The 22,008-nt window shown below is 27.7% G+C and overlaps 1 protein-coding gene across 2 annotated transcripts; it reads left to right on the forward strand.

Moving 5' to 3' along the window:
- Positions 1 to 173: 173 nt before the first annotated feature.
- LOC123258851 (ras-specific guanine nucleotide-releasing factor 2-like) lies at positions 174 to 20,826 on the forward strand. Of its 2 annotated transcripts, XM_044719093.1 has the most exons (22): positions 174 to 191; positions 776 to 803; positions 871 to 1,001; positions 2,179 to 2,307; positions 2,384 to 2,490; positions 4,473 to 4,620; positions 4,905 to 5,156; positions 5,766 to 6,004; positions 7,040 to 7,269; positions 7,421 to 7,617; positions 7,704 to 7,829; positions 8,812 to 8,914; positions 9,332 to 9,640; positions 10,481 to 10,680; positions 11,377 to 12,418; positions 13,302 to 13,523; positions 13,644 to 13,942; positions 14,107 to 14,282; positions 15,945 to 16,472; positions 17,424 to 17,706; positions 17,882 to 18,079; positions 19,933 to 20,826. In XM_044719093.1, the coding sequence occupies exons 2-22, from the start codon at positions 776 to 778 to the stop codon at positions 20,164 to 20,166; spliced, it is 5,181 nt and encodes a 1,726-aa protein (XP_044575028.1). In that variant the 5' UTR covers positions 174 to 191; the 3' UTR covers positions 20,167 to 20,826. The 2 variants fall into 2 exon arrangements, with proteins under 2 accessions (XP_044575028.1, XP_044575029.1); XM_044719094.1 differs by lacking the exon at positions 174 to 191 and having other exon boundaries at positions 672 to 803.
- Positions 20,827 to 22,008: the final 1,182 nt, after the last annotated feature.

The following is a 22,008-nucleotide window of genomic DNA, read 5'->3' on the forward strand; positions in this document are numbered from 1 at the left end:
ATTAACATAAATAATATATAAAGAGACATGCGCGGCCGACTCTATGGCGCGTCTGCGTTTTGAGCTCCGTACCATCGCAGGGAAGCTGTGCCAGAGCTGAAAATTTGTACATAGTTATTGGCTAGTGTTCATCCCTGGCCAATAGTGCTTAGCACTTAGTACTACCTTTTAATTAGTTGTATACATATCTGGTAGTTTTTATTATCAATTATCATAAATATTATTATTATCATTATCATTAATAATATTAAAGTTTTCTGTGTTTATATCTACAATGTACATTCTTCTATTATTAAACAATTGCTCTATTTAATTTCTCTCTTCTTCATTTACCCTTGAATTATTTATTCTTCCTTCTTTCAAACTTTCACTTTTAATTATTAATTTTTAATAAAATTAATAATTAATCAATTTTTTTTTTCAACTTAAATTTTTTTTATTAAACATTTAATTACCCTGAATGTAATTAAATTTTTAATAATTGCTTTTGATTCTTGTTTTTTTTTTTTTTATTTTTTTTTTTTTTTTCCAAGTCATTAGCTTATAGGACGAGGTTACAAAAATAAGTAAATGTAGAGCAGGATAATTCGCAGTGCGTTGGAATTTTTAAAAAAATAAATTTACTTTTTAAAATCATTTTTTTCAGAACTATTTTATTTTTACAGTAAAATATTTATTGCACTAATGAGTTTAAATAATTATTTTTCTAATGTTCTTGTCGCTAAATAAAAATATTAAATATTATGTAAATAATAACTTGTAAAAAAAAATCAAGATGTTGAGTCCGAAGATGCAAAAATCAGGTAATTATTTATTATTATTGTTTTGAGTGAAAAAATTTATAAATCATACTTGATTTTCTTAATTTAGTAAGAATAAATGATTCGCAAGTATTAACGCTGTCAGAGAGAGCTCATTATGATCATTCATTGGCTGGTTATTTACACAAACGAACCGCTGATTTAACGAAATGGCAACTTCGTTGGTTTGTGCTCTACCAGGTAATAAAAATAAATAAAAAATTACTAGCAACCTTGCAGTCACTATGTGTCTTCCGGGACTTATGAGCTATTTATAAATAAAATTTTAATTTATTAAAATATGACTTTTGTTAAAGTTCAATATACTTTTTTAAATATTGACATTTTTTAAGATATAAGCTCATTCCGATGTTACACTCATCAAGAGCTTTCATTTGAGTACCCACATCAATTTTTCATATATTTTTCATATATACATATATGTAATACATATAAATATATAAAATATATGAAAAACTGATGTGGGTACTCAAATGAAAGGTCTCGATGAGTGTAATATCAAGATGAGCTTATATCTTTAAAAATGCCATTAGATGACAAGATAACAAAGTCAGTTCTTAATTATTGACATTTTTAAAGATATAAGCTCTTCCCGATGTTACACTCATCAAGAGCTTTCATTTGAGTACCCACATGCATTTTTGATATATTTTTCATATATACATATATGTAATATATATAAATATATAAAATATATGAAAAATTGATGTGAGTACTCAAATGAAAGGTCTCGATGAGTGTAATATCAAAATGAGCTTATATCTTCAAAAATATCATTAGTTGACAAGATAACAAAGTTCTTAATTATTGACATTTTTAAAGATATAAGCTCATTTCAATGTTACACTCATTAAAAGCTTTCATTTGAGTACCCATATGCATTTTTGATATATTTTTCATATATACATATATGTAATATATATAAATATATAAAATATATGAAAAATTGATGTGGGTATTCAAATGAAAGCTCTTGATGAATGTAACGTCAGGATGAGCTTATATCTTTAGAAAATTCATTAGTTGACAAGATAACAAAGTCAGTTCTTAATTCTTAAAATTTTAAAAGAAATAAGCTCATCCCGATGTTACACTTATTAAGAGCTGTAATTTGAGTACCCACAGGGCATTTTGTATATATTTTATATATATGGTATTTGTGAATTATATAAATATATAAAATATATGAAAAATTGATGTGGGTATTCAAATGAAAGCTCTTGATGAATGTAACGTCAGGATGAGCTTATATCTTTAAAAGTGTAAATAGTTCACAAGATAAAAGGTCATTTCTTAATAATATAGATTTAAATTTCGATATTTTGTAAAGAATATTCACTTCATGCTTTTGTTTTAGAATTTATTATTCTATTATGATAATGAGGCTTTCTCACGTCCAAGTGGTGTCATTATGCTCGAAGGTTGTTATTGTGATCGGCTTATAGCTGCGACGACGACTAACACCAGCAAAGAATCGGAAAGAAAAGTATTGTTTTCGATAAGCTCGTCTTTTCTTAATTCTTAAAATATGTATGACTTTTTATATATTTTTCTTTCATTAGTTTTGTTTCGCTATATCATATCGGCGAGAGAACCAACGGCAGTATGAGTTGAAAGCTTCCACGGAATCAGATTGCAAAATGTGGATCGACGCTATCAGAGATGCCAGGTTTGCTTTTATTATTTATCTGTTGTGTAGATACATGTGCAGGTGGACAGAAACATGCTATTTCACTGAATAATTAATAATGATAAAAATAGTTTTCACAATTTAGTAATAAATAAATAAAAAAATTTTAATTACAAAATTAAAATTGTTTAATTTATGAACATTGTCAACCGATACAATACTGATTTATTTAATGCATTTATTGCGGTAATTTCCATATTATCATTTTTATATTGCATTTGATTTATATGAGTATACATAAATATTTATATTTAACTTATTAATGATACTATGAGTGAATTAATTCTCGTGGACTATTAATAACATTTACTTCTACTACTATACACTGATTATTACTGAATTTCTCACCCTCTAAAACTAAATGTAGAAATTTATTAAATTGGTGCATAAAAAAAATTTTTTCATAGATTTTTTATGTAGAAAGAAAAAATAAATTTTTGAGTATAGAAAAAAATTTGTAATAATTATGTACGAAATTTAAGAATTTATTTTTATCAATGATTTGCCTGAAGAATAAAATCATAAATAGAAAAAAATATTAGTCAATTTTTTCATTTTTTATGGCTGCAAATAGGTGAAACCTCATTTTTATATAATTACTAATTTTTTTTTACTCAGAAAAAATTTTTACTTTACCGAAGATGACTTTTGTCATTTTCAAAAATTTTATGAGCTCAAATAAACTTTTTTGTGGGTTTGAAAAGGAAAAATTAGCATGTTTTTATCGAAATATAAATATTTTCATAAAAACATCTAAAAAATTCAGTTACGGCTAATGAGTATGCTTTTAAACGACAAATTTTAATAAAGTTTGAAACAGTATAATCAAATTTCACGGTATTATTTCTTCAGTATTGGTTTTAGTATTCTACAGAGTAAAATTAGTTAATTAATTAATTCAATTTCGATGTTCAAAGATGGAATTTTATTCAAAGAGCTTTTCCGATATTGTCAATTTTCCAATATTCGTAAACTTTCTACTGAAGGTAAAAAAATGTCTCAAAAATTTTTATATTAATTATTTAACACTTTTATTTGTGAAGTTAACATTTATTTTCTTAAATTCACACGAAAAAGTGTTAAATCTTTATTACAAATGTTTTTGACGCAAAATTTTTGACTATTTGGAAACATAAATCTAAAAAAATTCGGTACTTACATATGTAGTAAGTAAAAAATGTTTAATTTTAAAATGATCTTTAAAAGTCTTCTCCGGTTCTGGGTTCTGTTTCTAATTCTACAAATATAAATAATGCTGTGAAGCGGGAAAGAATAGGAGTTACGGTAATTATTACGTGAAGCGTTCCACATTCACGTAACAGGATATTGGTAGGAAAGGATTGAGAAAGGAATGTGGAGAGGATCATCTTAATGCGAGTTTATAGAATATGCGAGAAAAAATTATTAGATAGCTCGGACTGGGATTCGAACCCAGAACCTTCCGAAGACATGTCGGCTACTCTACCATTTGAGCTATCCTCAAATATCTCAAATAGAAGCGTCGATACAATTAAAATGTTTAAATTTAAAATTTTGATCTTCAAGTTTCAAAATTAAAAGCCCATGTTGATGAATTTTTCCTCACTGATAGAAGAATTTATTGATAGTTAAAAATATTTGTTAATATTTAACAAACCATTTATTAGAGACCACTTTTTAGTCCTTAATAAATATTTCTTAGCATTTAAAAAGATTTATTAATATTTAATAAATGAGTATCAGATTTATTAAATACAAACAAATCATTTTAAATACTAAGAAATATTTGTTTAATACTAAAAAGTGGTCTCTAATAAATGATTTGTTAGCTATTAACAAATATTTTTTGGTACAAATAAATCCTTCTATCAGTGCTAGATATTAAATGTCCTGAATATTAATATCGTCTAACGAATATTCTTTGTGGTTCTATTTTACATGTAAAAATTTCATAACACCAATGGATGTCCGAACGTATAAAGTTTCAATAAGCTCCTATTACAAAAGGAAGAGCTTGAACAGAAGCATCTGCATCTACTACAAATCGTCGAGAGTGAAAAAACGGCTAAATGGCAATATACGCAACAATGCGAAGAACTGACGTTTGAAATTAAAAAATTACGATCCGAGGTAGGAATTTATTTATTGTATGATCGCTGATAGCAAATTTATTCTTAGCAATATAAAATATTTTACACTGAAAAAAAAATTCTTGACTGGTGTAAATTTTCTTGGCTCAAGAAAATATCAAGGAAGATTGAAAATTTCTTGAATGAAGTCAAAATTTCTCGAGCCAAAAAAATTTCTTCTTGCTCCAAAATAACTTTTTAATTTTTTTTAAATTTATTATTTTTATAAAATTTGTTTTTTGTGTAGTTGAAGAATAATAAAAAATTTTTTCCATTAACTCACAGTTGTGTATTCTAAAACGCGAGCTGCAGTCGAATTCGAAGATTACGATCATACAAAACGACAATAATAACAATGATGACGATGATGATGAAGATGACGACGAATACTATAACGACGAAGACGAAGAAGATGACAATGATGATGGTAGCAGTGGCAAGACCAGTACTTTGAATGTCGGTGAAAAAAATACGAGTAATGCCAAAAAAGTCTCTTCTCCATCTACAAAATTGCCTCCTTCTCCCACAACTGCCAGTGTAAGTATAATTAATAACCTTGCAGTCCTAATACAGTCGCATAAAATTTTGCTTTGTTAAATAATGAATTGTTGTTAAATTGCACTGTACTTTCTTAACTATTGACATTTATAAAAATATAAGCTCATCCCAATGTTACACTCATCAAGAGCTTTTATTTGAGTACCCACATCATTTTTTCATATATTTATATATATTACATATATACAATATATATAAATATATGAAAAACTGATGTGGGTACTCAAATGAAAGGTCTCGATCAGTATAACACCGGGATGAGCTTATATCTTTAAAAATGTCAATAATTCACAAGATGCACGGTAATTTCTTAATTATATCTCGACACTCGTGTTTTAATACACCCGATTCGCTCGTTGCGTCAAAATCAATAGGTGTCTGTGTTTTTTTTTCTCCATGGAAATTTTTATTTAATTTTTTTTCAGTAGAGGGAAACTTTAATTTTTAACTTTTGTAAAAAATTAACAAAGATCTAGCGTGTTAGAAAAAAAAAAAACACTTCTGAGAAAGAAGATATATGATAATTTAATTAATAATACACCTTTTACGTTTATTACAACTTTGAAATTTAATTAATATAATTAATAGGGTGTCAAAACGAAAAACCGGCGGCATCATCGTAGGCGACATTTAATCACTGTTAATGGAATAAAAGGCGGCAATACTGGCGCTGGAACATCGCCAAACATTGCCAGTGTTGTAGATATGGAGAAAATTAAAAAAGTTCAAAGTTTTTTTCGCGGATGGCTTTGTCGGCGTAGATGGAAGCAGATTGTTGAAGAGTATATCAAAAGTCCCCATGCTGAAAGCATGCGTAAAAGAAATAGGTATTTTGTATCTTTTTAATTCATTTATTCATTTATTTGTTATAATTTACGGCGTTTTTTTCATGTAAAAACCTAGAAACCCAGTTTTATATAATTTTCCGCATAAAATATTAAACGTTTGGTTTTTTTATAAGTTTTCATGAAGGAAATTGAATTACCCATAATTTTCTTCATGGTTGAACGTTTAAATTGAGAAGCAATGAACATTTTCAAATAGCAAAATATAGTTAACCTTTGGAATCATAAGCTGAGTTATGATATGTTAATTTAAACACTCTCTAAAATAACTAGCTTATGCTAAAATAAGAATGTCCTGAGGGTTGAAAGTTTTAAGTACTTTAATATTCCAGTAAGATCGATATTATTTATTAATATGCTCAATTTAAAATTAATAATAATAATAATAATAATAATAGTATTTACTGGAAAATAAATTCTCTCAATTTCGAGAAATATTGTTTCTAAAAATGTTTTTCAGATTATAACTTTTATTTTTTTTTCTTCCTGTAATATTTTGATCAAAATTAATAATTTTATGGTTCTTTTGGGAAAATAATAAGTTCACACACAGAAAAAAAATTAACTTGAATCAAGAGAAAAATTCTTAAACCAAGAAAATAATTTTGAAGAGTTTCAGTGTCTTGGATCAAGGCGAAAAATTCTTGAATCTAGTGAAATTTACTTAAACCAAAAAGAATTTCTTACTTTAAGAATTTTTTTACTCAAATCAAAAAGATGAAATTCTTCAAAATTATTTACTTGATTCAAGTAAATTATTTTTTCTGAGCAGGCTTATAATTAGCGGTGAATCTACTAATTAAGGGTAAATGTTAATTTATTAACATTTAAACAAGTTAAAGTATTGCGTAAACCGTGAAACTAAATAATTAAAAATTTTTTTAATTCTTCAAATAGTAAGGATGAATTTTTTTTATCCACTTTGAAAATTAGGATAACTTAAACCAAATTAAAATACTCTTAGTAATAAAATTTTATTATATTTCATTTACTAATTATGAACTATTAATTTTATAGTTTGGTATTCCAAATGGTAGAAGCTGAAGAAGAATATACGGATCAGATGGAAGTGCTCGTTAGTTGTTTTCTAAGGCCCTTTAAAATGGCCGCGAGTTCAAAGAAACCACCGTGCAGTCACGAGGATGTAAATAGTATTTTTTTAAACAGCGAGACAATATTATTCCTTCACCAGATATTTCTCAAAGGACTTACGTCACGTATGGAAAACTGGCCGACCCTTGTACTTGGTAGATATTGCTACATATGTATATTATACCTTTACTTGTATCTTAATCATGTATATTGAATAAGGTTGTTACTTAATTCTAATTTTACATCACCATTTATGTAATTTTTTTCCGAGTAAATTATTGATAAAAATATTAAAAATATCAACAGGTGATTTATTTGACATGCTACTTCCAATGCTTTCAATTTATCAAGAGTACGTCCGCAATCATCATTACAGCTTGCAAGTTTTAACAGAATGCAAACAATCGTCATTGTCATTTGCTGCGCTATTGACCCGGTTGGAAAATAAGTCAATCTGTCGTGGTAGATCTCTAGAAACTTTTCTTACCTATCCAATGCACCAGGTAATTACATTCAAGTATTTTTAGAGTATATGTTTATTTTTTTGCTTCGTCTGTAATTAAAATACTTGAAATAATTCCTTTTTCAGATTCCACGATACATTATTACTTTACACGAAGTGCTGGCTCATACACCTCACGATCATGTAGAAAGAAAGAGTCTTGAAAACGCTCGACAGCAGTTGGAAGATTTATCGAGACAAATGCATGATGAAGTATGAATATTCATTATAATATGATAATAACTCGTTACTAGCAACCTTGCAGTCACATAGTGACTGCTGTGACTTGAGAACTATAAAAAATTAAAACTTTGTTTCCTTAAATAATGAAATAATCACTGTACTTTCTTAAATATTGACTTTTTTAAAGATATAAGCTCATCCTGATGTTATACTCATCAAGAGCTTTCATTTGAGTACCCACATCATTTTTTCATATATTTATATATATTACATATATATAATATATATATAAATATATAAAATATATGAAAAATTGATGTGGGTACTTAAATGAAAGCTCTTGAGGAGTGTAACATCGGGATGAGCTTATATTTTAAAAAATGTTAATAGTTCACAAGATACAAGGTCATTTCTTAAATATTGACTTTTTTAAAGATATAAGCTCATCCCGATATTACACTTATCAAGAGCTTTCATTTGAGTACCCACATCATTTTTTCATATATTTATATATATTACATATATACAATATATATAAATATATGAAAAACTGATGTGGGTACTCAAATGAAAGGTCTCGATGAGTGTAATATCAAGATGAGCTTATATTTTAAAAAATTTTAATAGTTCACAAGATAAAAGGTCATTTCTTAATTATTGACATTTTTAAAGATTTAAGCTCATCCCGATATCACACTCATCAAGAGCTTTCATTTGAGTACCCACATCATTTTTTCATATATTTATATATATTACATCTATATAATATATATAAATATATAAAATATATGAAAAATTGATCTTGGTACTTAAATGAAAGCTCTTGAGGAGTGTAACATCGGGATGAGCTTATATCTTTAATAATGTCAATATTTCACAAGATCTTTGCAATGACACTAAATTTCATTAAAAAAACCGATTTTATCATAGGACTAATTTGGAAAAAAAATTTTTCTTATTCTGTTAATAATATAGATTATGATAAAAAATTAAATGATACTTTTGTTTTCAGGTCAGTGAAACAGAAAACTTGAGAAAAAATTTAGCGATTGAACGAATGATTGCTGAAGGATGTGATATTCTTTTAGATGTAAATCAAGTCTTCGTGCGGCAAGGTAAATTAATAATTATCATTTTAAGAAAACGAAAGATTTTTACGCACGCGCATCTGTTTAATTCCGCCGGACGCTAACACATGTTGATGCTACACACAAATAAATCGATAAATTTTATAATAAAAGCTCTTAATTTATTTGATCGTGCGCGCGCAATTTGTTTAATAGACGTGTATATTCTTCACACTATTTTTTGTATTGAGTGTTGTATTTTCATCGGCTCTTTTTTTATAAATTCTTCACAAAGTAAATGTCAACTTAAATTAATAGTTGTTCTATAAACTTAATAGTTTCATAAAATTCATTAAATACTTGTATTTAATTTCATAATTCAATTTTTAATTAGCGCGAAATAGTGATTATATGTCACCACGTGTTGAGATTTTTCAGAGTTTGAATGCTTGTGATATTTGACAGGAACATTAGTTCAAATTTTGGACAAGTCTCGTGGAAACAGTGGAAGCACAGGAGGATTGTTGTGGAGCAAAACAAGCGCCATAACATTTGGACGAAAGAAAAGTAGTAATCATAACGGAGCGTTGAGACAGTGTTTTTTATTTTCGAATCATTTAATTCTTACGATAAGACAACAGTCTGATGGAGACGATTTGGGTCGATTAACTATTGTACCTGGTATTGGTAAAATTCCACTGAGCGATGCGATACTCATAGAGGATCCTAGTGAGCAAGCTGCTTCCTCAGCAGCTGCGGCTATTGATGACGATGGTAATTTATCACTAATTGTATTTTCAAATTAGAGGTCCACGTGTTTTCATTTTTTTTATTATTATTCGAGCTATGTTTTGTTTTATTTTATGGTACTGAATTTAACGATTTTAAAGGTTTTTATAGTAATTAAATTCAAGTGCGAATTAAAAAAAAAAAATTTTTTTTTTATAATAATCGATTTATTATAAAAATTTCCAGAATTTTTAGAAGTCTGCTAATTTCAGTATCATTTATTTTAGAAACAATTTAATTTTTTTAATTTAATAAAATATTATACAGAGATTCTTTAAACATTAAATTAAATATGAATAAAGACAAAAAAAATTTCAAATTGTAAAAATTTATGATAAAATAATCTTAAAATGTTTTTTTTATAATTATACAAATTAATTTTTGAATTATAACTATCCAATTATTTTTGTGAAGTAAAAACTATCAAGAACTAAAATAAAAATTTTTTTTATGAATTTTAAGAGGGCTTAGACGGTAATAATTATAAAAATTAAAAGATAAAGGAGCTAATCGAGTATAAAAACATATCGCTGACCAAAAAAGTTATTTATTTTTGTTTATTTAACCTCTGTCATTAACAACAGGGGATTTGATTTACTTTTACGGCCAACTTTAAATACCATGGGTTCACTTTATCGTTCGTTTATTGATTATTACCTCTTAATATCCTAAAATTAATGAATATTATTTTTTTTACTGCTCTAAAACTACTCGAGGCTTTATTAGGTTTTTTTTTTTTGTTATTTACTAAATAGATGTAAAAAAATAAGAAACTTTGGTCTTGAGAAAAGCTATAAAGTCAATAACTTAATTTTTATTTCATAGAAATATCAGTTTGTTCATTATCAAGTGGCTCAACAGCATCAGCAGTATTGAGTGAAAGTAGTAGTATTTTTTATGGAGGTAGTAGTAGTAGCACCAGTGGAAGCAGTTCTTCCTTTGGGAATCGTGATTTTAAAATAATGTTAGATACTAAATCAGGGGGTCCATTAATAGCAATTCATCTTCTAGCTTCAACAATGCAGGTATTTATCCAACTCATTTTAAATAATAAGCAGACGTTAAATTTTTTTTTTTTTTTTATTAATTAAATTACAACTAAAAACATTTTCTGCATGCAAAATTTTTTCTTATTAATTTTTTTTTTTCAAAAGAAAAATCATAAAAATTGTCAGATATCTGCTAATTTTATTCTAATAAAATTAAAAATTTCCAATTTAATTGATAAATTTTTCTGTTAATTAGTATTCAAGGACATTTTCTGTAAAGCAAAAACATTTATACTGATAAAAGGATTCCTTAATATTTAATAGGCCTTATTAATTGTTAATAAATAATTATTTTTAATTATATAATTTAACAAACATTTATTCCCGTGTAGAAAAAAATTTTGCTAATTATTAATTTTATATAAAATTAAAAATTTAAATTTCATTAAATATTCCGCCTCATTAATTAAAAATCTAAGAAACTTCCATAAAATCTACAATTTACATTTGAAGTATAAAAAATGAAATTTCATGAAATGTTTAATTTTTTTTTTTTTTTAATAGTAAAAATTACAATTTTATATTATATTCTAATGAAAGTGTCTTTAAATAATTATTAACTTAAAAATTGATGGATAATTTTTTTTTCACTCCAAAAAACTCTCTTATTATCCTGGTTTACTTTATTTAGTATTAATAAGAGTCTAAATAATAATATTTATTGTAAAACAGGAAAAAGCTGCATGGATAAGTGATATAAGTCAATGTATGGATAACATACACTTTAATAATTTACTCGGTCATTCAATAAACGGCGGCTTGGGATCTTTGTCTTCGTCCTCATCAGATACGAGTTCCGCAGTGATAATGCCGCACTCAATTAAGAATGACCCAAAATTGTTCAATGACGACGTAGATATTAGATTTAGCCAAACGTTGAATTCATGTAAACTTCCTCAAATACGTTATGCGACGCCCGAAAGACTATTGCAACGACTGACTGATTTAAGATTTCTCAGTATTGATTTTTTAAATACATTTTTATTAACATATCGTGTTTTTACTGACAGCGTTACTGTGCTGGAAGCACTAAAGAGAGTTTTTTATAACTCCGAGCATCCGCGGTATTCTCTCAGCACTCCAGACCAAGTGTCTTCTTGTCACTACCATAAAAAAATAGAAGAAGAAACAGCTGATAATAGTACTTCCATATCGCTTGACAAAATATCCTCCGAAAGTACCGATAAAAATCAAATAGCTTCAGTTCACCAACCCGGCGGCTTATTAACCGAAGATTACAAACAAAGCAACAATGCTCTGAGAAGAATCAGCGGAGCCAGTTCTGTTTCCGGGTACGAATCGTCTGAAGTAAGCGATTCACGTGATCAAGTGTTAGTACGCTGTAATAACTGTTCCTGTCGTCATGAACCCACTCTATTGCTTCCTAAGTCTGCGTCTACATCAACAGCAACGTTGACAGTCAATCATAAAGTATCAAGTACCAACGATTGCTGTTGTGAGGGTAATTTTCATTGCAAGGAAGCTTCGAATCAGATAAACAACCAAACAGATAAAAATGATGGTTCATCGATTAAATTTAAAAGCACTGGCGGAAAATTTGGACAATCTTTAGAAGATAATCAACAGCAATCATCAACTGCCAATAATTTAAATGTTAAGGTAGACAATGATAGTGATCATGTCTTGTCGAGTTATCTTACTATACCAAAAGCTAACATGACGGGCTCGTCATCCAGTTCGGAAACTTTGACAGGTAATTGGAATGATAAGTATTTAGGCTGCATTTTAAAATGCTCTATTTTTAGATACGTAATTAAGAAATGACCTTGTATCTTGTGAACTGTTGATGTTTTTAGAGATATAAGCTCATCACGATGTTACAGTCATTGAGACCTCTCATTTGAGTACCCACATCAATTTTTCATATATTTATATATATTATATATATGTATATATGAGAAATTTATATAAATACATGTGGGTACTCAAATGAAAGCTCTTGATGAGTGTTACATCAGGATGAGCTTACATCTTTAAAAATATCAATAATTCAGAATTGACCTTGTATCTTGGGAACTATTGACATTTTTAAAGATATAAGCTCTTCCTGATGTTACACTCATCGAGACCTTTCATTTGAGTACCCACATTAATTTTTCATATATATTATGTATATGTCATATATACAAATATATGAAAAAATGATGTGGGTACTCAAATAAAAGCTCTTGATGAGGGTAACATCGGGATGAGCTTACATCTTTAAAAATATCAATAATTAAGAAATGACTTTGTATTTTGTGAATTATTGACATTTTTAAAGATATAAGCTCATCCCGACATTACACTCATCGAGACCTTTCATTTGAGTACCTACATCAATTTTTCATATATTTATATATATTATATATATGTCATAAATATAAATATATGAAAAAATGATGTGGGTACTCAAATGAAAGCTCTTGATGAGTATAACATCGGGATGAGCTTATATCTTTAAAAACGTCAATATTTATGAAAGTACAGTGCAGATTAACAAAAGTCGTTATTTAATAAAGCTAAATTTTATTTATTTATAGTTCAATTAAATTTAGTTATATATTAATTGTTATTTTTATTTAATAACAATGAAGATATGATGGTGAATAATACTCCACCTTCAGCTCCGTCGTCACCGAGTAACAAGAGTTCTATTACTTTAATCGACTCAACTGGTTGCGGGAATGCTGGAGATAGTAATGAACTGTCAAAGGATTCTTTCCCAGCGATAGACAGCGAAGAAACTAAGCAGAATTCTTATCCGATGAGAGAACAAAAGGAAAGAGTTGAAACGGAGAAGAAATTTTCTAGTAATGGTTAGTTAGTTTTACTTTTATTCTTTCAAAATTTTATATTATATTCAAGTAAAATAGTTACTTGACAGTAAACTTAGATACTAATCACATATGTGAAGCTTAATTTTTTATTTATTACAGACTCGCATTCAAATTCTCCAAAGACAAGTAACCAAAGATCAAAATTTGTCAGCACTGTTAATACAGACGCACTCACGGGCTCTCATAAAAAATCCGACTCTGACAGGAATGAGTCATGGACTGTCAATTCTACGTCAGATGATGACAGTTCATTATCATCCCCGTTAAATCAGGCTCACAATCGACGTCACCTTGAGCAGCAACAGCAACAGCAACATCGAGCATCTGTTGTTTCAGCACCTCCGATTGCTACCTATGATAGCAGACGCAGTTGTGGTTCTATATCAAATATTGTAGGGGTAAGATTCTTTATCAAGTGATATTATCGATATTCATTCAAGAAGGAATTTCTTTGCTCAGGAAATTAGTTTTATTTTTATTTCTTCTTCACTGAGAAAATTTATTTCTTAATTGAATTTTTTTTACTAGTATAAATTATTATGTTGCAATAAAATAATTTCAGAACTATTGGACCGGTAGAAGATCATTCCAAGAAGGTACTGGAAGTAATAGGGACAAAAATTCGCGACAATCATATGCATCATATCAATCATCTACGCATTTTTATCATGAAATACCTACTCAAGGGTCAAGAAAAGCTGGCGTTGTCATCACTAGTTCTCGGCAGAGTCATAGAAGGTATTTTTACAATTATTTTGCGCTTACACTGTTTAAAAAAAATACCCTCAATTTTTTTCATAACGGAATTGTTTGTTTTAATTTTATTTGAATCAACAAGTTTTTAATTTAGTTTCTCTTCAGAGCTAAAATATTTTTAGTTTTTTAATAATTCAATAAATTTCAAATGGATGAATCACTTTTTTTAACAATTAAATTTTAATAGTTTTTTTATGGTATGTTGAAAATCAATTTGCCTCGGGCGTGGATGAAATTAAAATTATTCAGGATAATAAGACTTTTGTATGAATTTAATTAAAAATAATTTCGATTTAAAGTATAAACTTTTACAAATCTATATTATTAGAAGAATAAGGAAAATTTTGTATTCAGGATAGTCATATGATAAAATCGATTTTTTTAGTAGAATTTAGTATCATTGCAAAAATCTTGAATTGAATTTGTGATGCAAGAAAGATTCGATTGGTATAAAATGATCATCAGAAATAAACTCATCAAACGTTTTAAAGCCTAATTTTACTTATCCTTATTTACACTAGGCACGCGGGCATGTAAAAATGAAAATTCTGAATTTCTCAAAAAGTAATGAACTAATCAACTGTTTGGCCTAGGATCCTTGTAGAGGATGTGACAACGATTCGATAAGTATTTAATGATCATACCATTTTTCGACAAACAATTTTTTTATTTTTTGTAAAAAATAAATTTTTTTTTTAAATAAAAAGTATCCGATATTCCTTCTAATACCTCCACAAATATGAGTACAACACTTCACGATGATCGGTTGAGTAGTTTCCGCGTGAATGCTTAACAAACAAACTTACATTCACATTTATATATATATACGGATTTCTTGTGTACAGGCGTAATAACGCCCTTTTACACCCTAAGCCTTATCATTCTGCCTAGTTAACTCTGCCTTATAATTGCGGCTGTGGACCGACTTGTGCCTTCTGTACCGCATATGCTGCCCTGATCCTCACCACTCGGCTATTGGAACAGTAACATGGGAAAACCACAGAGAAAACCCATGTTAGTACAGTCGGAGCTGGGTTAAAGTCTACAGGGATTGATAAGAAACTCTTCTTTATCGACCACTGGAGCATTAGGCCCCTCTCCTAGTGAGCAGAGATCCCTCGCGCTAGCCAACGCTGACTAGAGTGGTCACCCATTCAAGTTGTTGCTTAAAATGTGTGATCGCCCAAGTCAGACGTGTCCCGCCTGGCTATCTCTGCCACTTCCAGAGGACTGGCAACGTAACGTAACACACATATTTTTAATTAAAATCACTGAAAAATATTGGTGCGTGCTGGGATCGAACCCGGGTCCCACTCTTTCGAAAAGCGAGCACCAAGCCGACCAGGCCATTGCCAACCTCTACATTCACATTTATAATATTATTAGTACGGATCGGGATAGGGATTAGTAGAGATGAATAGATTAAAAATTTATAAAAGTACATGTAGGTACTGAAATGAAAGCTCTTGATGAGTGTAACATCGGGATGAGATTATATCTTTAAAAATGTCGATAGTTAAAAAAGTACAGTGCAATTTAACTAATGTCATTATTTAATAAAGCAAATTTTTTTTTTAATTATAATTTAAACAAAATTAAAATTACAACCTAGAATTATAATTAAAAAGTAATCTCCCAATTTAGGAGTAGTACATCAACAGCAGCAGCAGCATTCGCAATAGCGACATCAGCATCGAGTAACCCGCCAGACATAATTAATACCAAATCTTCGGAATATTCAAATGATACTGGAAACAGTAAATTGCACCGCGATACCGCGTCTATTATTAGCGATCGAAACAGACGCAAAGAGCCAATATCTACAGCAGCAACCATGCGAGTTCTAAACGTATTAAGACACTGGGTATCTAAACACGCTCAGGACTTTGAGCTGAACACTGAATTGAAGCATTTAACCATTGAATTCCTCGAAGACATTGTCGAGAATCCGAATTTGTTGCCGGCGGAGCACAAAGCTGCTAATCAATTGATGCGGCTGTTGAACAAAGGGGAACCTGAGGGTAGTAAAATTGACTTGGTGCGTTTGCTATCCCCACCTTCACCATCACGCACCATTCAAACTAAGGAAAATATTGAGACTTTGTCTGCTCTTGAAATTGCTGAACAAATGACTTATTTGGATCATAAAATATTTATCAGTATTTTGAGCGAGTAAGTGTTAAAAAAAAAAAATAAAATCATATTAATGATTAGAGTACATTAAAAGAAATTTTTTTTCTTAGGTTGGGGTAGAATTTGTAACTTATAAAAAAACAAGATAAAAAAAATATATTATTAATTTTTTGATTTTTACAGAAAATTTTTTAGTTTTAGAAATTCTAAGGTTTTATTTAAAGTCACTTAAGAGTTTAAATTTGATTATTATTGAAATTTTAAAAAAAGAAATGCTTTTTTTGTATTAAAGTAAAAGTTAAGTTGAAAACTATTATATTTCTCAATTCTTAGATGTTTTTAAAAATTACCTGTCAAAAAAATTTTTTTTCCGTCAAATCCAAAAAATTGTATTGATTATTTATTTTAAAAATCAACGGGCCACCTTAAAATGTTGAGTAAAATTTTTTTTTTTTTTTTTACAGGCTACAAATTCTACCCCCAAGCTAAGAAGAAATTTTTTTTTTTACTCCATCCTATTAATAATAATAATTAAAGAGTTCTATATTTCAAAGCCAACTTCCCCGATCCAAATTGATGTTAGACTAATTTAATTTTCATTAAATTTTTATTTATTAAATTCATTTTCACCACATTATTGTCGGTATGAGCACTCATTACCATCCTCGGGTGAATATATCCAATAATTAAAAATTTTTTATTTTTAATTAAGATTCAGCAAAGAAGTTATTTTTTTACTTAGTGAAACTTTTTTTCGGTTACTGAAAAAATAATTCGGAAATGCTCAGACTAGGAATCGAACCTGGATCTTTTGGTGTCGCGCCAACTGCTCTGTTATCTGTTAAGATAACTTTAAATTTAATGAAAATTAAATTAGTCTAACATCAATTTGGATCGGGGAAGTTGGCTTTGAAATATAGAACTCTTTAATTAGTAAAATCACCGATCTTCGGAAAAAATGGAAATAATAATAATAATTGAATTTTTCAGAGAATTCCTTGGACAAGCGTGGATGAAAGCAGATAAAACTGTTCGCGCACCTCATATAATATTGATGACCAAAAGGTTTAATGAAGTATCACAATTAGTTGTGTCGGAAATAATTCGAAGAACTAATTTGTCTGCTAGAGTTGCGGCCATTGAAAAATGGGCTGCGGTAGCTGATATTTGCCGGGTTTTACATAATTATAACGGTGTGTTGCAAATTTGCGCTGCTTTTACAAACAGCAGTGTTTATAGATTGAAGAAGACTTGGGAAAAAGTTTCTAAAACGGTTAGTTGAAATTTTTTAAAAGAAATTTTACCTGAGATTAATAATTAGAGACACAATAATTCTACAAAAATTAATATTGTTGTTATTTTCGTAGAATTATCGTTTCTAGATTATTTTTTTATATTGTCGGAAGATGTTAGTGTGTAAAATAATTTAAAGTAATTGTTTTTTCTAGACAAAGCAGACGATCGAAAGATTACAAAGTATTGTTTCATCTGATGGGCGCTTCAGAAATCTGAGAGATACATTACACCGTTGTGATCCCCCGTGTATTCCTTATTTAGGATTATATTTAACAGACTTGTCATTTATTGAAGAAGGCACTCCAAATTTCACGGATGATGGGCTTCTTAATTTTGCAAAAATGAGAATGGTAAGTATTTTTATAAAAATATTATTAAATTATTGAAATAATTTATGATACAAAAATTTATAACTTAAAAAATAAAAATTGAATTTTTAATTTTATAAAATAAAAATTTTTGGTAATAATTAAATTTTTTTCTTTTAATAAATAAATTGTTAACTGTTTGAATTTTTTAGTGACAGTCATCTAAATAAATCTTTCATAAGAGAAAAGTTACTTTTAAAAAGTTATAAATTTTGAAGCGGTGATAATAACTGAGTAATGCAGTTTGGTTATTGTTTAGTAATAAAACTTAATTCTGAGTTTGTATTGAATCACAAAACTGTATATACATATATATTTAATTGACTAATGTGGTGAACTCGGAAACTATGTCAAATTAGTGAGGAATGGAACTTTAATTGACAATTTGAAATTGCATAACTTTGAAATTGGAGTTTCATTTTCTCAACATTCGTTAATCTATTTTATTTCTTATCAAATTCCAATTCGCATAGTCAATAAATTTCGGTATAAAGGAGACGTATTTTATTATTTATAATTTAAATTACTTTTAATTGAATATTGGTCATCAATTATAAATAATTGTGTTTCATACATTTTTGCTGAACGTTAAAAAGTTATTAAAAATAAATTTTAGTAGTATATTTAAAATTTATTTTTTTATCCTCAATTTCGGTCGCGTCACAGGAAATTACTGCAATGTTAATTTTTTTGGAGTATTGCCAAGTATATTATGCGTACCTGGAAAATTTTATTAGTCAATCAAAAACTACATTTTATTATGCAAATAAAACCTTGTGAGCTTATAAAGAATGAGCTCTCAGTTGATTACTGTCATATTTTTTATTTCCACTCAAATATTAAAAAATTTTAAACCAGTAAATTTCGAACTTCAAGAGAAGAAATGTCTTTAATAAAAAAAAAAAAAAAAAAAAAAATTTATTTTGTTTAAGAAATTTTTTATGAAAATTATTTTTATTCTGAGTAATTTTTTTTTTCTGAAATTATAATTATAAATATTATTATTATTATTATTATTATTGTAATAATATCCGTTTATTGGTTTTTTTTTTAAAGGAACGTATCTGCAAAAATATCTTCTAAAAAACTTGACATCAATATCAAACACAGATTCCCAATAATAAAAATTTTTCATTATTTAAATTTCTGATTACATAGAAAATCTTCAACTTCAAAATCTTTTTAAAACGATATTTGAAAAACAAAAATTGACAACGCACTATGATTAAGCTAAAAGTGACAAAACCGTCAAAATTTAAGAGCTCAGAACTTAAAAATTCAGAGCTGAGTTTATTTTTGACACTATTCGCCCTAATATATATTTTTTTATGTCTTTGAAATTTTTACAAAAAAAAAAATTAATTCATAAGAATAATATCCACTTGTTTATTGATAATTACATTCGGTGCATTATTATTAATAATTGTGATTATAAATAATCGGGTTTATAAATTTTTTATAACTTAGTAGTGACAAAGAATGCAGGGAACTCTTTTTTATAATCATTGTTTCAATAAAATAAACAAAAATTCATTATTTTGACGTAGATTTCTGTAGGCTGTATAAAGCTGCGATTTTTCTTATGAATTAATTTTTTTTTGTAAAAATTTCATATATAAATTAGTTCCCTGTTTTTATTATTATATTTTTTATATGTGGTTTAAATTTGATTAAAAACTGTCTAAAATTTAGCTCAAAACAATGCACCAAAAATCATCTCATAAAAATGTTATCAAATCTTCTTTCATGGCCCCTTAAAGATCAGTACATTGATCTGAAAAATAATGACGTAATTTAATAATACAATAATTATTGTATGATCGGTAAATTTATAGATCGCCCATGTGATCCGTGAAATTCGACATTTTCAACAGACGCCCTACAAAATAGAGCTGATAACAAAAGTAACAAATTATTTACTCGACACGACATTACTTCTTGAAGAAGATGATCTGTATCGCATGTCCTTGGAAATAGAGCCGAGAACATCCCGACTCAGCAATGCAACTTTTATTAGTACCCCTTCTACTACCAGCGTTATTCACAACAATCAAACTTCAACAAAATAAATCAGATCATATATTATACTTTATTTTTTACAATCTCTATAAATATAAATATAAAAAAAAATAATAATATACAATCTTGAAAGTACAATAATTTATAAGAATTCGCCTACTATACAAGCTTTTAAACACGCGTTTCCATATCTTCTGTTATATTATTATGTATAGATATTTATCCTATATGTAACATGTAATTGTCAATTGTCAATTGTCATTATTTACTTCTTTGTTACACGCAATCATAATCGTACAGACTAACAGACATTATCTGTGATTTTTAACATATTTTAGCTTTAAAGTTTTATGTATAATTGTTGACGATAAATCTTTAATAACAAAAGTTATCATTATACTATTAAATATACTAATACTATTATTAATCATTGATTATTATATAGCAAAAGTTAAACTGCAGCATGAAATTTTTTAAAAATACAGAGATTCTTAATCTTTAAAATTTATTCATCATTTCGATCAAGTTTTTAAATACTCACATTATTAGACTGTGTTGTTTGTGACTGATTACGCTGTTGAAAAATTTTATAAAATTTTAAGCGCATTGTTACATTTGATCCCTTGTTATTAGATCAGTTATGTAAATTAAAAAATTGTATCTTTAAACGTTCTAAAAATTTTCAGAGGCAGAGAAAAAAATTAACTTGAATCAAAAAAATAGTTTTTTTTTTTAATTAATAAATAAATAAAATGTTGCTTTATTAAATAATCTCTTGTTAAATTGCACTGTACTTTCTTAAATATTGATGTTTTTAAAGATATAAGCTCATTTCGATGTTACACTCGTCAAGAGCTTTCATTTGAGTACCCACATGCATTTTCATATATTTTTCATATATTCATATATATAATATATATAAATATATGAAAAATTGATGTGGGTACTTAAATGAAAGGTCTTAATGAGTGTAATGTCAGGATGAGCTTATATCTTCAAAACTGTCAATATTTCACGAGATACAAGGTCATTTCTTAATTATTGATATTTTTAAAAATGTAAGCTCATTCCGATGTTACACTCATCGAGAGCTTTTATTTGAGTACCCACATGCATTTTCATATATTTTTCATCTATTCATATATATATTAATATATAAATATATAAAATATATGAAATATTGATGTGGGTACTCAAATGAAAGGTCTCGACGAGTGTAATGTCGGGATGAGCTTATATCTTTAAAAATGTGAGTAATTGACAAGATACAAGGTCATTTCTTAATTATTGATATTTTTAAAAATATAACCTCATTCCAATGTTACACTCATCAAGAGCTTTCATTCGAGTACCTACATCATTTTTTTTATATATTTACATATATTACATATATTACATATATATAAATATATAAAATATATGAAAAATTGATGTGGGTACTCAAATGAAAGGTCTTGATGAATGTAACATCGGGATGAGCTTATATCTTTAAAAATGTCAATAGTTCATACCCACATGCATTTTTCATATATTTTTCATCTATTCATATATTAATATATAAATATATAAAATATATGAAATATTGATGTGGTACTCAAATGAAAGGTCTCGACGAGTATATCTTTAAAAATGTGAGTAATTGACAAGATACAAGGTCATTTCTTAATTATTGATATTTTTAAAAAATATAACCTCATTCCGATGTTACACTCATCAAGAGCTTTCATTTGAGTACCTACATCATTTTTTTACATATATTACATATATTACATATATATAAATATATAAAATATATGAAAAATTGATGTGGGTACTCAAATGAAAGGTCTTGATGAATGTAACATCGGGATGAGCTTATATCTTTAAAAATGTCAATAGTTCACGAGATATAA

The sequence above is a fragment of the Cotesia glomerata genome, linkage group LG2 (assembly GCF_020080835.1).
Source record: "Cotesia glomerata isolate CgM1 linkage group LG2, MPM_Cglom_v2.3, whole genome shotgun sequence".
Classification (NCBI taxonomy): domain Eukaryota; kingdom Metazoa; phylum Arthropoda; class Insecta; order Hymenoptera; family Braconidae; genus Cotesia; species Cotesia glomerata.

What these genes read in the sequence shown, in the direction of transcription:
- LOC123258851 (XM_044719093.1), top strand. Translation starts at nt 776, where the DNA reads ATGTTGAGTCCGAAGATGCAAAAATCAG. An exon ending in GCAAAGAATCGGAAAGAAAA is followed by an intron (nt 2,308 to 2,383) that starts GTATTGTTTTCG and finishes TTCTTTCATTAG; the next exon opens with TTTTGTTTCGCTATATCATA. An exon ending in GGGAAAAAGTTTCTAAAACG is followed by an intron (nt 17,707 to 17,881) that starts GTTAGTTGAAAT and finishes TGTTTTTTCTAG; the next exon opens with ACAAAGCAGACGATCGAAAG.